Below are 16,343 nucleotides of genomic sequence, written 5' to 3' on the forward strand. Positions count from 1 at the left end.
TGTCCGCGCGCCTCTGCCCCCCCCCCTGCCCCCAGCTGCAGGGTCGCGTGTCCCGGGTGTCCCCCCCCCCCTCTGTGAGGCTCTGTTCCCCGGGTTAGTCTCCAGGTATCTCCCGGTATCTCCAGTACTCTCCGGTTTATCTCCTCCGCGTTCCCTCAGCCCCTTCCATCCGCTCAGCCTCCCCTCTGCTCGGCTGCTGTGTTTCCATGTGACTCAGGCAGAGACCCCCCCCTCACCATTTATATTCTGACTCCAGCGCCACCCCTCGGACGGTGAGGAAGTGAGGCTGTGTCTAATGAGATTGATCAGTTTATGAAGGGGCACGAGGAGGCTGTGGGGCTAATGCACTGAACACACCTTATTCTGCAATAACAACTATAATAATAATTAACCCTAAACAATTCTGAACCCTGTGAACCATTGGATGTATGCCATGAAACAAATTAAATTAATAATAATAATATCAAATGTTTAAATATTGCCAATAAAAATAAACAAATGAAAGAATATACATTATTGATATTAATACTGTATGAAATAAATAAGTGAATGTATTCAAACACGAGTCAATAGATCAAAAGTTTAAATCATTATTACCGTTATTATTTACAATCGTTGGTTTGTAGTTTGTATTGTTATTATTATTATTATTATTAGTTATAATGTATGAAATAATATCTTTTGAGCAAATTGCATGTATTTAATGTGTTAAAAAAATACATTCAACATTTTAATCATTATTATTATTGTACTATTTTTGTTTTTATTATTGTTGTTATTATTAAATGTTCAAACTATATCTGAATACAAATTAAAAGGCTGAATACAAAATAAATACAATAAACATATGAATGCATTTTATAGAAATTATAAAAAATGACATCCATCATAAAGTCTGAAATGTTTTCTCATTCATCTCCAATATTTAAACTTGAAATGCTTTAAAAAGAAACAAAACAGTTATTGTGTTACTCTTAATGCTGTAACACCGCCCCCTGCTGGATGATGAGAGCAGTGCAGGGCAGCTGCAGCAGCCAATCAGAGCGCAGCAGTGGTGTTGCTGTATGAGGGTCGATCAGTGCCACTGAGGGAGCATACAGGTGTTTAGGGCGGGGAGAGACCCTTACCTTAAAATGTACTCAAACTCTCTTCTTACAACCCTAACGATTTTGTACCAAACTAATCAAACTATCTAACCATTAAATTATAGCCTTTTTAATTAATGTTTATGAATAATTGGTCAAAGTATAACAATAACACATTTCTTAGGGGTGAGTTTGAGCTTTTAACAAGTATTTTTTGCCAAGTAGGTTTAAAAACATATTGGCTCTTTCTCATTTCACAAATTTCCCCTCCTCGACTCCTCCGCTCGCATCTCCTGTGGGCGGGGCTTACCCCTCGATTCCACCGGGTCCGTCTGCGTCACGTCACGGCCGCGCCGTGGTTTTGGTCCGGCCTCCTCCGGCGTCATACCCTACCGGGCGCGTTTCAGGAGCGTTTCAGAGCCATTTCAGAAGCGGAGCGTCTTGCGTGCCGGCTCGCAGTTCTTTTTGATTTGGGCATATTTCCTGGACATTTGTACTTCTACAAGAAAGTAAGAAGGCTACGTAGTTAAATGGTTTATTTCGTGTTTATTGTTGTTATTTCTTATTTTGTTGTGTTGTAGACTACAGACATAGTTAATAATAATTATAATAGTAATAATTGCGGCGCAGACGGACCCGGTGGAATCGAGGGGTTAGACACGAGGATAGGAGTCGAGGAGGGGAATTATTGAAATGGGAAAGGGCCTTTGTTTATTTAGAATGCAGGGTTGTTGGTTGTTCCTCGAGTCTCTAAAAGTACAATGGGAGCCAGAGCCTTTTCTTATCAAGCTCCACATTTGTGGAATCAGCTTCCAGTTTGTGTTCGGGCGGCAGACACCCTATCCGTTTTTAAGAGTGCGCTTAAGACCTTCCTTTTTGATAAAGCTTATAGTTAGGGCTGATTAGATTCAGCCCCTAGTTTTGCTGATATAGGCTTAGTTTGTCGGGGGACATCTTACTTCTTCCTTCTCTCTGTCTATACCTGTGTACTCTCATGTTCCGATTAACCCAGCTTCCCCAAATGTCTTTTTGGTGTCTATATACGCCGGGATCCGGAGTCATGGATGATCCTGAGTCCTGAGTCCTGATCTGAGTCCTGGACTTCGAGTCGTGGCTGAACCTGTCTCTGCGGTCCTGCCTGGGTCTCATCATACTACTTCCCTGATGTGTCCCACAGGATTGTTGACATCCTCGTGGATTCATCTTCCTATTATACACACATGCATTTCCAAACATTTGGACTATGTTGCAAATGTATTATCTTTTCGATTTACACACGGCATCTATTGCACGTCTGTCCGTCCTGGGAGAGGGATCCCTCCTCTGTTGCTCTCCCTGAGCTTTCTCCCATGTTTCCCTTTAAACTGTGGGTTTTCTCTGGAAGTGTTTCCTTGTACGATGTGAGGGTCTAAGGACAGAGGGTCTATGGACAGAGGGTCTAAGGACAGAGGGTCTAAGGACAGGGGGTCTAAGGACAGAGGGTGTCGTATTGTCATACTGATATTCTGTACAAACTGTGAAGTCCACTGAGTCAAATGTAACATTTGTGATATTGGGCTATATAAATAAACATTGATTGATTTATTTATTTAAAGAGGCATTTGTTTGTTACTGAAGTGGCATTTTTTACTGTTATTTTAAAAAAAAATCATTATTATTCAAAAGTATTTCTATTTTTTAAATACATTATTCCTTGTTATTTATAGGATTTGTATTTATTACATTTTATTAAAATATTATTTTACCAGAAGTAAAGTCCTGTTTTTATTTGTTTTATTTGTTTTATTTGCTTATTATTTATAATTATTTATCTCATCATTTGAACCTATATTTTTTCAGAGCATCTGTTACATCTATAAATATACAATAATATAATTCAGAATTATTAAATATATATGAATGCCAGCCATAAACTGCATGTATAATGTTATTTGGCTGAATAAAAAATGAGATGAATGAAGCTGCCCCTTGGCTCTCCCCCCTTTGTGGCACTGCTCTCCTTCCATACACCCCTCCCCCCAGCAGCAGATCCGTGTTTTCCTCTGAGGTGCACTGTGCGTCCGGAGAAAGATGGACCTGAAACCTCACTGGGTTTACGCTTCAGTTTGAGCATCTTTTTAAAAATCACTTTAGTTATCTTCTTCTTCTTCATCATCATCATCATCAGAGAGGAATATGGGCTGCTGCTCTGCTCGCTGCACGCTGATCCTGCTCTGCTGTCTGCAGCTGGTAAGAGCTCATCATATGAACACAGAAACGCATCTGATTTTAACCTCTGGTGATGCTTATAGGCAAACAAACAACTCATACTAAGAAAAACTCACTTTAAATCACAAGTAAAGCTACATTTTATTGCAATAATTAGCTGAAAAGACGTGTTGTTTATTACAAAAATAAATTAGTTTTTTAGTAACCTTACATTTAGACTTTAGGTTGCTATATTTACTAATGTATAACAACAAAACATGTTGAAACACATGTTTTGTTGTTATATTTGATGACCTTCCCTTCACATTGTCACTGTTTACTCATCAAACTCAAATGAAACCTCAGTCAGATGTGTTTCCTGATTCTTAAAGGGGCTTTTTTTCAGCTTTTCTGTTGTATGAATTGCATCGACTGGTTTCACCCTGTGGTTAAGTCAAACATGTCATTAGAAGCCCATGCCTTAAGCTCTGAGATCGTGTTATTCCGATATCTGATAAACCAAACAGTCATCAGATGAATGGAGACTGAACATATTTTAGTTGCAGCTTTTATATTTTGAGTGAAAAGTAAGCCTGGTGTAGTTGGAGGTGATATGTAAAGCAGTGACCGCCCACTATAGGCTCCACAATGAAGGGGCTGCACCCTCCTCCTCCTTCTCCTCCTTCTGTGTGTTTCCCACCCTGCCCCCCCCTCTTCATCACTCACTGGGATCAGAGGACTTTAGGGTCTGTCTTTGTCCCCCATGGCAAACTGTAGGAATCAAAAATACAACCTATTGGGATGCACAAGTGAAGGGAAATCTCAAATGTTCCTGTGGGGGGATTTACGACCTCTGCTGCTTTCAACACGCTCTGTTGTGCTGGACCCTCGATACGGAAATAAAAACCTTTAACGGGGAAACAACAAGCATGGCGGCCATTGATTGATAGCCTGGTAGAGGCTCAAAGTGTCAGGGGTCTCCACGGCCTTCAGCTACAAAATGTCACTCAAAGAGAGACAGGTACCGACCAGGAAGAGGCTCAACATGATCATTAAACGACCAGAGACGGATAGAAATGATGACAACATGACAGACAGAGATGCAAAATAGGAGCAAAGAAACACAACGTGACCAAAAACTGATAGGAAAAGACCCAAACTGTACACGATATGACCACTAACAACCTCAAAGAACTATTAAAGAAGGAAAAACGGCTGATAGGTGACAAAAAGACACCAAATTACAAAAATATGACCTCAAATATGCACGGAAGGACCAAAAAGGGACATAAAACAAATACAGAGACAGCAAATGACTACAATGTGACACAAATACATTGAAATACGCTAAAACAGCTGCAAATAAACACAACATGACCAGAAAATGACACACATTTACCACTAAATGAATAAAAATACTATAAGAGACAGCAAGAAAGCTGAAAGAGACATAAAAAACAAATAAAGCAACACACAGCGAGCGTAAAGCCATGAAAATGTATTTAAAGAGAAAAATAACAAAAAATTAGCAAAACCGCTGCAATGAGACGTTAAAATAGGGTGAAATTAGCCTCAAAATGACCTTTAAGAGACACAACATGACGACAACGACGCATAGAAGGACCAGAAAGGAACACTAAAGGGACATTTAAATAGTCCAAACATATGCAAATCAACACAACATGACCAAGAAATGACACAAATGTACCTCTAAAAACCTGAAACCACTAGAAAATACAGAAACACATCTGAAAACATAAAACGACTTGAAAAGAGAGCAGAACCACTGACACATAAACACTGGTGATTAAACCACAATATGACCACAAAGAGACTTCATATGACCACGAGGATGCACAGAATTTAGTACATGTTTCTGGTATCAGTACTTTACTCCATTACTTATTTTTCTGACGACTTTTTACTTTGACTTCTTACATCTTGAACTCAAATACCTGTACTTTCTACTTCTTACATGTTGAAACACAATACCTGTACTTCACTTCTCACATGTTGAACACAAATACCTGTACTTTCTACTTCTTACATGTTGAACTCAAATACCTGTACTTTCTACTTCTTACACTTTGAACACAAATACCTGTACTTTCTACTTCTTACATGTTGAACACAAATACCTGTACTTTCTACTTCGTACATGTTGAACTCAAATACCTGTACTTTCTACTTCGTACATGTTGAACTCAAATACCTGTACTTTCTACTTCGTACATGTTGAACTCAAATACCTGTACTTTCTACTTCTTACATGTTGAACTCAAATACCTGTACTTTCTACTTCTTATATGTTGAACCCAAATACCTGTACTTTCTACTTCTCACATGTTGAACTCAAATACCTGTACTTTCTACTTCTTACATGTTGAACTCAAATACCTGTACTTTCTACTTCTTACATGTTGAACTCAAATACCTGTACTTTCTACTTCTTACATGTTGAACCCAAATACCTGAACTTTCTACTTCTTACATGTTGAACTCAAATACCTGTACTTTCTACTTCTTACATGTTGAACTCAAATACCTGTACTTTCTACTTCTTACATGTTGAACCCAAATACCTGAACTTTCTACTTCTTACATGTTGAACTCAAATACCTGTACTTTCTACTTCTTACATGTTGAACCCAAATACCTGTACTTTCTACTTCTCTCATGTTGAACACAAATACCTGTACTTTCTACTTCTTACATGTTGAACCCAAATACCTGTACTTTCTACTTCTTACATGTTGAACCCAAATACCTGTACTTTCTACTTCTTACATTTTGAACTCAAATACCTGTACTTTCTACTTCTTACATGTTGAACTCAAATACCTGTACTTTCTACTTCTTACATGTTGAACACAAATACCTGTACTTTCTACTTCTTACATGTTGAACACAAATACCTGTACTTTCTACTTCTTACATGTTGAACTCAAATACCTGTACTTTCTACTTCTTACATGTTGAACTCAAATACCTGTACTTTCTACTTCTTACATGTTGAACACAAGTACCTGTACTTTCTACTTCTTACATGTTGAACCCAAATACCTGTACTTTCTACTTCTTACATGTTGAACACAAATACCTGTACTTTCTACTTCTTACATGTTGAACTCAAATACCTGTACTTTCTACTTCTTACATGTTGAACTCAAATACCTGTACTTTCTACTTCTTACATGTTGAACTCAAATACCTGTATCTTTCTACTTCTTACATGTTGAACACAAATACCTGTACTTTCTACTTCTTACATGTTGAACTCAAATACCTGTACTTTCTACTTCTTACATGTTGAACACAAGTACCTGTACTTTCTACTTCTTCTTACATGTTGAACCCAAATACCTGTACTTTCTACTTCTTACATGTTGAACACAAATACCTGTACTTTCTACTTCTTACATGTTGAACTCAAATACCTGTATTTCTACTTCTTACATGTTGAACTCAAATACCTGTACTTTCTACTTCTTACATGTTGAACTCAAATACCTGTACTTTCTACTTCTTACATGTTGAACTCAAATACCTGTACTTTCTACTTCTCACATGTTGAACTCAAATACCTGTACTTTCTACTTCTTACATGTTGAACTCAAATACCTGTACTTTCTACTTCTTACATGTTGAACTCAAATACCTGTACTTTCTACTTCTCACATGTTGAACTCAAATACCTGTACTTTCTACTTCTCTCATTTTCCAAACAGCTGGTTCCTTTAGTCTGAATGTGTGTTTGATGCGTGATCATTATTATTTAGAGTCATTGCGTGCCTATTGATTTGAACACGATCCGTGTATCCATCATTTCCTGGTCTTCTCTAAAGAAGAGGGACCAATGGAAACGTTGTCATGTTGCCGTTGTTCAGCATGGAAACATTCATTAGCTAACAATGACATTATTGTTCTATTAATATAAAGGGAGGTCAGGTACTCTTTAAAACAGCTGCTAGTTATGGGTACTTTTTACTGAAGTACATTTCAAAGCCTCTTTACTTTGACTTGAGTAAAGAAGTTTAGTCAGTACTTCTACTTTCACCAGAGTATTTTTAAACACCAGTATCTGTACTTCTACTTGAGTAAAGGATGTACTTTTGCCATCTCTGGTCCTGTCAAAAATTCCCCCCTAACTTTTGTCAAGAAGCAAATAAACAAATTATTGTACTGCCTTAATAACAGAAGTTACAACACAGGTGTCTGATAATCCCTCTTTGATCAGTCTCTCCTGTTATAGAGTGAATATTTGTATACATCTATTTTATTATTATAGGTCTCGGCTGTGGAGCGCCAGCTGTTTGACTTCCTGGGTTTCCAATGGGCTTCAATCCTGATCAACTTCCTGCAGATACTGGTCGTAGTCCTGGGACTTTTTGGAGCTGTTCAGTACAAAAAACGCCTCATCATCATGGTGAGACATCAGCAGGAGAGGACTCTTTAAAGTAGAGACACTACATACTGATATACACCTGAAAATCTGCAGGAGAGGACTCTTTAAAGTAGAGACACTACATACTGATATAAACCTGAACATCAGCAGCAGAGGACTCTTTAAAGTAGAGACACTACATACTGATATAAACCTGAACATCAGCAGCAGAGGACTCTTTAAAGTAGAGACACTACATACTGATATAAACCTGAACATCAGCAGCAGAGGACTCTTTAAAGTAGAGACACTACATACTGATATACACCTGAACATCAGCAGGAGAGGACTCTTTAAAGTAGAGACACTACATACTGATATACACCTGAACATCAGCAGGAGAGGACTCTTTAAAGTAGAGACACTACATACTGATATCCACCTGAACATCAGCAGGAGAGGACTCTTTAAAGTAGAGACACTACATACTGATATACACCTGAACATCAGCAGGAGAGGACTTTTTAAAGTAGAGACACTACATACTGATATACACCTGAACATCAGCAGGAGAGGACTCTTTAAAGTAGAGACACTACATACTGATATACACCTGAACATCAGCAGGAGAGGACTATTTAAAGTAGAGACACTACATACTGATATACACCTGAACATCAGCAGGAGAGGACTCTTTAAAGTAGAGACACTACATACTGATATACACCTGAACATCAGCAGGAGAGGACTTTTTAAAGTAGAGACACTACACACTGATATACACCTGAACATCAGCAGGAGAGGACTATTTAAAGTAGAGACACTACATACTGATATACACCTGAACATCAGCAGGAGAGGACTCTTTAAAGTAGAGACACTACATACTGATATACACCTGAACATCAGCAGGAGAGGACTCTTTAAAGTAGAGACACTACATACTGATATCCACCTGAACATCAGCAGGAGAGGACTCTTTAAAGTAGAGACACTACATACTGATATACACCTGAACATCAGCAGGAGAGGACTTTTTAAAGTAGAGACACTACATACTGATATACACCTGAACATCAGCAGGAGAGGACTCTTTAAAGTAGAGACACTACATACTGATATACACCTGAACATCAGCAGGAGGGGACTCTTTAAAGTAGAGACACTACATACTGATATACACCTGAACATCAGCAGGAGAGGACTCTTTAAAGTAGAGACACTACATACTGATATACACCTGAACATCAGCAGGAGAGGACTCTTTAAAGTAGAGACACTACATACTGATATACACCTGAACATCAGCAGGAGAGGACTCTTTAAAGTAGAGACACTGACCACCTGAATACTGATTTCCTGACCCCTCTCCTCTTTTTTCTCCCCAGTACTTGCTGTGGCTGCTGCTGTGGGGGGGCTGGAATGTGTTCGTCAGCTGTTTGTACCTGGAGGTTGGCGGGCTCTCCGTGGTGAGTTCATGGTCCATTAGTGTCGGTTAATTAGAGACTCTGCAGCTTCACATCCTGAACACAGAGCTGCTCTCAGGAACTGCAGTGACATGATCACAGCTTTTATTCGAAGTGCTTTTCTGTGACTCAAAGTCGCTTTACAATAAGGGAGGGTTGGGGTGAGGTGAGGTTTATTTATAAAGCACATTTTCAGACACAGAGGCAATTCAAATTCAAATCATCATTAACACTTAATAAGAAGACAACAGAAAGGAACACAATAAATAATCATAATGTAATAACAGATTCAGAAAAACCATGCATCAAAGAGATAGTTTAAAAACAACGTGGTAAATACAGTAGGTGCTAAAAACAAGTTATAAGACTTCTGGGTAAGCAGCTGGAAAAAGTCATGTGTTTAGCCTCGACTTAAAATAACTCAGCGCTGGTGAAGACCTCAGCATTTTGAGGCGAATCTGAGGGACTGTGGGGGTTGGTAGGGTAGGGGGTGAGAAAGTCTATTGGACGGATTATGAATACAAAAAAGGCAACAAAGGTAACCCCCCCCCCCCCTGGATATATCTGAGACCTGTGATATATTGATGAGAATCAGTATGAGGGGACCTTTAAGTTATGTACAGGAGGAATCAACATGTCTTCTTCACACCGTTTCTCCCCCTGTTGTGTCTGCAGGAAAGTGACGTCCTCTCTCTGGGAGTTTCCTCTCATCGATCCTGGTGGAAGGACCACGGGCCGGGCTGTGAGGGGGGGGATCCTCCCTCCGCTGGGTGGCAGAAAACCCCAAATAACCATCAGAACCATCAGAACCATCAGAACCATCAGGACCAGCAGAACCACCTGGAGCTGGGCTGCTGGCTGCGGCACCAGAACATCGAGGTTCTGCACTGCGTCCTGCAGCTCGTCCTCGCTGTGAGTTAAAACCTGTTCAGTTAAAGACCCCTAAGTTATAGTCACTCAATTAAAGGTGGGGTAGGTCATTCACTTCGAAACACTTGTTGTATTCCATGGAATGCTCTTAATGTCCCGATAGCAATGAATATATTAAATGCTTTGACAATAAATACATAACAACATTTCATCTGTGGAAGCCGTGGCGCTGTAAAAAGCACGACCAATCATCTGAGCCGGCTAAAGTAACTGGATGGCCTACCTGCCTGTCAGCCTTCCATCTGTGCACAAACTTATCTCGTGTCCTCATTGGTCATGTGCGCGTTCCTGTGTGTTGGAGGAGGGGCTCTGTGAGGAAGTCTGAAGGAAGGGGCAGATTGTTTCCGGTTGTGTACTTTCAGATTCTAGCGCACTCGAGCTGGTTTGTCCATTCTTACCGACCCTACCTTTAATACTATACGATAACACTTTAATGGTGAGATCAAGTCTGAAATGTGACTTTCATCACAGCAGCTCCATGTGTTACATCAACAGACACATATCAAGACACAACACATGAAAAACAAACATTGAACATAACATCAGGATCAGTGAGAGATGCTCAAAGAGCCTTCAGCGTGATCTGGACTCAGCTCTGTGTTCACTGAGAGGACCGACTGGAGCACAAAGGATGCATCAGGCTGACTTTATTCAATTGAATGTAATTAAAGACCCCTACGGTATAGTCACTCAATTAGAGTCAATATTCTATTCAGTTTGCTTCATTGTCATGTCATTTATCGTGTGTTTCCAATATATAAATGACAATTATGAAAGAAAGTTAATGTATTTCGTACACTGCATTTTTTTTTACGCATTTTATTGCAAATAAAACGATGAATATTTAAGATTCTTTAGGTAACAAAAGAACATTATTGATATTCTGTACAAACTGTAAAGTCCACTGAGACAAAGGTAACATTTGTGATATTGGGCTACATAGATAAACATTGATTGATCTACCGATACTAAATATACGTGGTAAATAAAATATCTTAATAGGGATAATGCAAGTTGTACAATTCTCTGAGAAAAAATGGACTGAAAATCGAAAGCAATAAAATCAAATAAATTATATTCTAGAGGATAACATATTTAATAGATAAGTAACACAACTAAGGGGTTTTAAAATGTCATACATTAATAGTAAGCAACGAGTCATTCACACCTCATTCATACAGAGCAGTACCACTAGCTCTAGGGAGCTAACACACACACACACACACACACACACACACACACACACACACACACACACACACAATCAAATACATTCAAACTTTATATATACACATGACATCTCAATAGATACACACACAGACCCAAACCCCTCAATGGATATACACACACACACACACACACACACACACACACACACACACAAAAACACCATTAGTAATTGGGAGCACCTCAGGGTTGAAAGACGACGCCCTCCCAGTGAGACCAGTCAGGAGAGAATTAAAACTTTACCTCAAAGCATATTAACATTGAATTATCAAGAGGTGTGTTTCTGGTCGGCACACATAGAGAGGAATGGACTGTTACCTAGCAACAACAGCTCATGACCACCATCTCACCAGAGTCGACCTCATTTAGAGATAAAAATAATAATACATTTAATTTATATAGCGCTGTTCGAGACACACACTTTACTATTGCTTTATTTTTTTACTATATTTTTTATGTTATTATAGTTTTCTTAAAATAGTTCTCTATCTGTGTTCATAGCTGTTGTTTTACTTTTATATATGCACCTGGATCTGATTTTATATATATTCACACATTTATATATATGTTTATTTATATACTTTAAAAAAAATTGTGTTTTTATTAGTGCTGTCAAAATTATCGCGTTAACGGCGGTAATTAATTTTTTGAATTAATTGCGTTAAAATATTTAACGCATTTAACGCATGTGCAGAATGGCCCGCCCCATACATGCCACCAGTGGCAGCGCCAGGGTATGGCTGGGGTAGGCTACACCCATACCAAGAAATGGCTTAGCCCCACCATGAAAAATGATGTTAAAGGAAGCAAAATAAAGTCTGCCAACTCGCGCGGAGTAAATTGCACAGACAGCAGTTAGTAAGATTGATTTCAGTAGCCACGGTTTTGAAAACTTTTGTCACGTAGTGATCGTCTTCTCAATAGAACATCTTTGATAACGGCGTGGTGTTGTTGCAGGAAGTCCAGACGGAGAATACTTTTGCTGTAGTACAGGGGTGCACATAACTGGTACGCAGGTTATGTGCGTAATCTGAAATGCCTACCGTCACTTGTGTCACAAAGCGCATTTGCGTACCGACGTACTTGTGAAGCTTTTCCAGAAGGCGGTTAGATCACCGGACGACAGAGTCGGTCTCCGTGTGCACAGACAGGGCTGCTGTTAACGTCGGTCTGTACAACGGAATTGTGCCAAAACTACGCCAACCGGCTACAGAGGGAGACTCCCCCCTTCACTGGAGAACTGCGCTAAAACAGCTGATCACAACGTTCACACTCTGTGGTCACGAAGTACTCCACTAGCCAACCCCCCCCCCCCCCCGTCGACTTTCCTGAAGTACTCCCCCGTTGATAGAAATCAACACGTAATGAATTAAGACCCCACGGTTTGATGATTGATAGGTGTGTGTGGGTTGTCTTTCATTTTGACACGCAGAATTTTTTTATAATAAACATAGATACTGTATGTTAAATGGATATATCCGCCATCTTTCATTTATCTTTCCATTCCCACAACAATATGCATAAAGAAATGGCATATTTTGGACATAGTTCGAATGGTGATTAATCATGATTAATTAATTTTTAAGCTGTGATTAATCTGATTAAAAATGTTAATCGTTTGACAGCCCTAGTTTTTATTTATATGTAAATATTTTTATTTTTACTTAAATATAAACATTTTTCTTTTTCTTTTTCGGAATAACCCCTTCACCTCATCTTTCCTCAACAACAGAAACACAATACAACCACAATGAGACAAAACATTTAACAAACAATAAATAATAGAAAAACTCAAGATTTATCAAAAACTAGATCCAAAAAACGAAATCTGAGCAGTAATGTGATTATGAACACCTGTGATTTCCTTCTGTCAATTTATCTTCCTCGAGAAATGGTGTAATGTGCTTTTTAAAGGGGACCTATCATGCAAAATGCCCTTTTTAATGTCCTTTATACATCAACATGTGTCCCCGGTGTGTCGGGGAACTCACGCAGCGTCAGGAAATAAAACCCTCTCTCTTTTCCTCCGTACCCAAATCTCTAAAAACGGAGGTACAACGGAGCTGATCCAGATTTGCGGCCGATTTGACATCAAATCTGCGGCGGACCCACGGCCCTATCAGAAACGTTGCTATCAGAAACAATGGCCGACTGTTTTGGACGTAATATGGTCGGTGTTTACATTAGCATCGCTAACACTCAGAGCTAACCTGTACTGGAGAGCATGTGTGTGAAGAAGCAGGAAGTAAAAAGGAACTCACCTTGTGGTATAACCGGCAAGAGAGAAAGCCTTTGAGCTCCATACTGTTTCAGAGAGAATCCTTGATCTAATAATCCTTGCGTTTCATCACCGCATAAGCTCCGCCCCCTCTTATTTTATTTTTTTCAGTTTAAAACAAAAAAAAGCTTTATTTTTTTTATTTAGCCTTTATTTATACAGGTGAACATCTCATTGAGAAACACCCATGGTCTCATTCTCAAGAGAGACCTGTTTATACCCAGAAGCAGCCCTTTTGAAACAGGAAGTGAAATAGAGGGATATGAGGCATAGAATGGGTGATCTGTTTGGTATTTTGAGCAAAACACTTCATAGACATGTTTTTTATATTTGTTTATATATCTGAAACCTATGCTATTGCCTACAAATAGCATGATAGGTAAAACATAAAATAATGAGTCTTTATTTACTACATGATTAACTTGTTTACCTTCTTCTCGTAGCTCCCAGGATTTGTTTATGCGTGCTACGTCGCCAGCACTTTCTCAGACCAGGAGGACAACTGTAAGTAAATGGACTGTACTTATATACTTATGTACTTATGTACTTATATACTTATATAAGTATGATATGAAACCATTTCTATCATTTATTCTTACATTTGTATTGTACATTTTGATACTACAAAATTATGATTTTCACAACATTTGACAGTTCATTTTGAGGTTGCTTCCTTTGCATCGTTTACACACGTTTTCTTTCTTATTTCAGTCAATTTTATTGGTGATTTTCACCATCCATCCAAACCCTCTCAGCTGTTCTTCTAGTGTAAAAACCTGCAGGTAGGAGTCTGCCGTTTCCTCTGCTTCACATCCATCCCCCTGTCTATATTATACATTCAACACCTCGTACATTGTGTATTTTTTCATATTTTTGTTTAGATTATAAATAACCTCATGAGTAAACGGGGCGAGGAAACCGTGGAGACGACGTTGGAGACTTTCATCGAGAGATTTCGTCGGCCTGGTCGTGAAGAAGAGGATTTTACGTAATTTAAGAAGCAGTTCATGATGTGTTTTTATCTCAGGCTTCAAATCTAATTTTAAATCTACCTCGTGTGTGTGTGTGTGTGTGTGTGTGTGTGTGTGTGTGTGTGTGTGTGTGTGTGTGTGTGTGTGTGTGTGTGTGTGTGTGTGTGTGTGTGTGTGTGTGTGTGTGTGATTTGATTTGATTTGATTTGATAATGTAAATAAGTGGCAGTGTCTTTATAATGTTTTTTAAAATGTGTATAAATTATTAATAATGTGTAATGTTAATTAGAAAATGTGCCCACTTCAACTTGTGTTGTGTTAAATACTGTCATTAAATTCAGTGAAATAACACACACACACACACACACACACACACACACACACACACACACACACACACACACACACACACACACAGATGTATGGTACAGTTTATTATTAAACATTTATAAGAACAGGAAAAGCTGTTTTGTTTCTCTTCTGTTCTGTTGCGCTCTAAACCAGTTTCCCTTCAGGTGTATATGTATTTAATGATTTGTAATGATGTGAATATAATAGAAAAGGAGATCTAGAATAAATAAACCAATTAAAATAAATAAATAAAACAATAATAAATACAAGCAGACATGTACTCAACAGGAAGGTGTGTGGCGCAGTGAATAGTGCGTTGGTGTTGGGATCAGGGGGTCACAGGTTCAAACCCCACTGCAGTCAGCATGTCGTTGTGTCCCTGAGACACTTCACCCCAAAGTGCTCCTGTGGGGATTGCCCACAGTGTTGAGTAAGTAAGTCACTTTGGATACAAGCGTCTAACAAGTGACATCAGGGTTCTTACGGTCATTCAAAACCTGGAAAAGTCATGGAAATTCAAAATGCTAATTCCAGGCCCTGGAAAACAATATTTTTCCCAAAGTTTTGGAGAAGTCATGGAAATGTAACTAAAGTTGCATCAAATATAATTTATATTTTATCTAATCGCCAAAATAGTAATACTATAATGATAATACATACTGTATCGTATAGTAATGAAACGTAAAATGGCATTTAACTGACGAGGTGTTTTGCTGGTGAGAGATTTGAGTTGCTTTAGCGTGTGGAAGCTAGTAAGCCTATTGGATTTGTTTTAGACACAACATGTTTCAGATGCAGACCTTATTTTCCTGTTCCGTGTTCAAATAAACCATTTTCAGTGGAACCGCTGAGAAAGAGTAATATTTTTGGTCATGGAAAATTAGGTAAAGGTCCTGGAGAAGTCCTGGAGAAGTTATTGAAAATCATTGGTGAAAAAGTGTAGGAACCCTGTGTTACGTGTTAACATGTAATGTAATGGTAGAGAGACGTTTTTTTAAGAGTCATCAAAAATATAATTGGGATAAATACATTTGAACAATATAAATTGATTACATGCACTTTGTATTACATCTTTGAGGAAACATAGTAAACATGAATTACTGCTGGGTCTGTTCCACTTCTCAACATAATGGAACAGATTATGGTTAAATAAATACACTTTGTTTAAATAGATTAATAAATAAAAAATGTAATTTTAGGAAAGTTTGGGGCTCTGTTGGAACTGCTACCTCCGCGACCCGACCACGGATAAGCGCGAGAAGATGGATGGATTTTTAGTATTTGTAACTTTACTCTACGAAATGGTACAGAAACCAAAAAGGGATTTTAATAAATACGTTTAAAAAAATAAACTTAAAAAAGGTCATTAATTGTAGATTATTAGGAGTCAATCTCAATTCAGTTTAAACAGATGAAATGTTGTAAAAAAATGTATGAATGTATGTGATTTGTATAAATGTGTAT

General features: G+C 38.5%; 1 protein-coding gene across 2 annotated transcripts; it reads left to right on the top strand.

Annotated features, from left to right (window-relative positions):
* The first annotated feature begins 3,119 nt into the window (after positions 1–3,119).
* LOC117533514 (sodium/potassium-transporting ATPase subunit beta-1-interacting protein 3-like) lies at positions 3,120–15,247 on the top strand. 2 transcript variants are annotated; one of them, XM_034197289.1, is made up of 7 exons: positions 3,120–3,314; positions 7,561–7,698; positions 9,045–9,125; positions 9,798–10,034; positions 14,001–14,061; positions 14,269–14,339; positions 14,439–15,202. In XM_034197289.1, the coding sequence occupies exons 1-6, from the start codon at positions 3,261–3,263 to the stop codon at positions 14,322–14,324; spliced, it is 627 nt and encodes a 208-aa protein (XP_034053180.1). In that variant the 5' UTR covers positions 3,120–3,260; the 3' UTR covers positions 14,325–14,339; positions 14,439–15,202. The 2 variants fall into 2 exon arrangements, with proteins under 2 accessions (XP_034053180.1, XP_034053181.1); XM_034197290.1 differs by lacking the exon at positions 14,269–14,339 and having other exon boundaries at positions 14,439–15,247.
* Positions 15,248–16,343: the final 1,096 nt, after the last annotated feature.

The sequence above is a fragment of the Gymnodraco acuticeps genome, unplaced genomic scaffold (genome assembly GCF_902827175.1).
Source record: "Gymnodraco acuticeps unplaced genomic scaffold, fGymAcu1.1, whole genome shotgun sequence".
In the NCBI taxonomy this organism is placed as follows: Eukaryota; Metazoa; Chordata; class Actinopteri; order Perciformes; family Bathydraconidae; genus Gymnodraco; species Gymnodraco acuticeps.

Coding starts and splice junctions, on each gene's coding strand:
- LOC117533514 (XM_034197289.1), top strand. CDS start 3,261: ATGGGCTGCTGCTCTGCTCGCTGCACGCTGATCCTGCTCTGCTGTCTG. Junction 7,699..9,044: donor AAAAACGCCTCATCATCATG/GTGAGACATCAG, acceptor TTTTCTCCCCAG/TACTTGCTGTGGCTGCTGCT. Junction 14,062..14,268: donor CTCAGACCAGGAGGACAACT/GTAAGTAAATGG, acceptor TTCTTATTTCAG/TCAATTTTATTGGTGATTTT.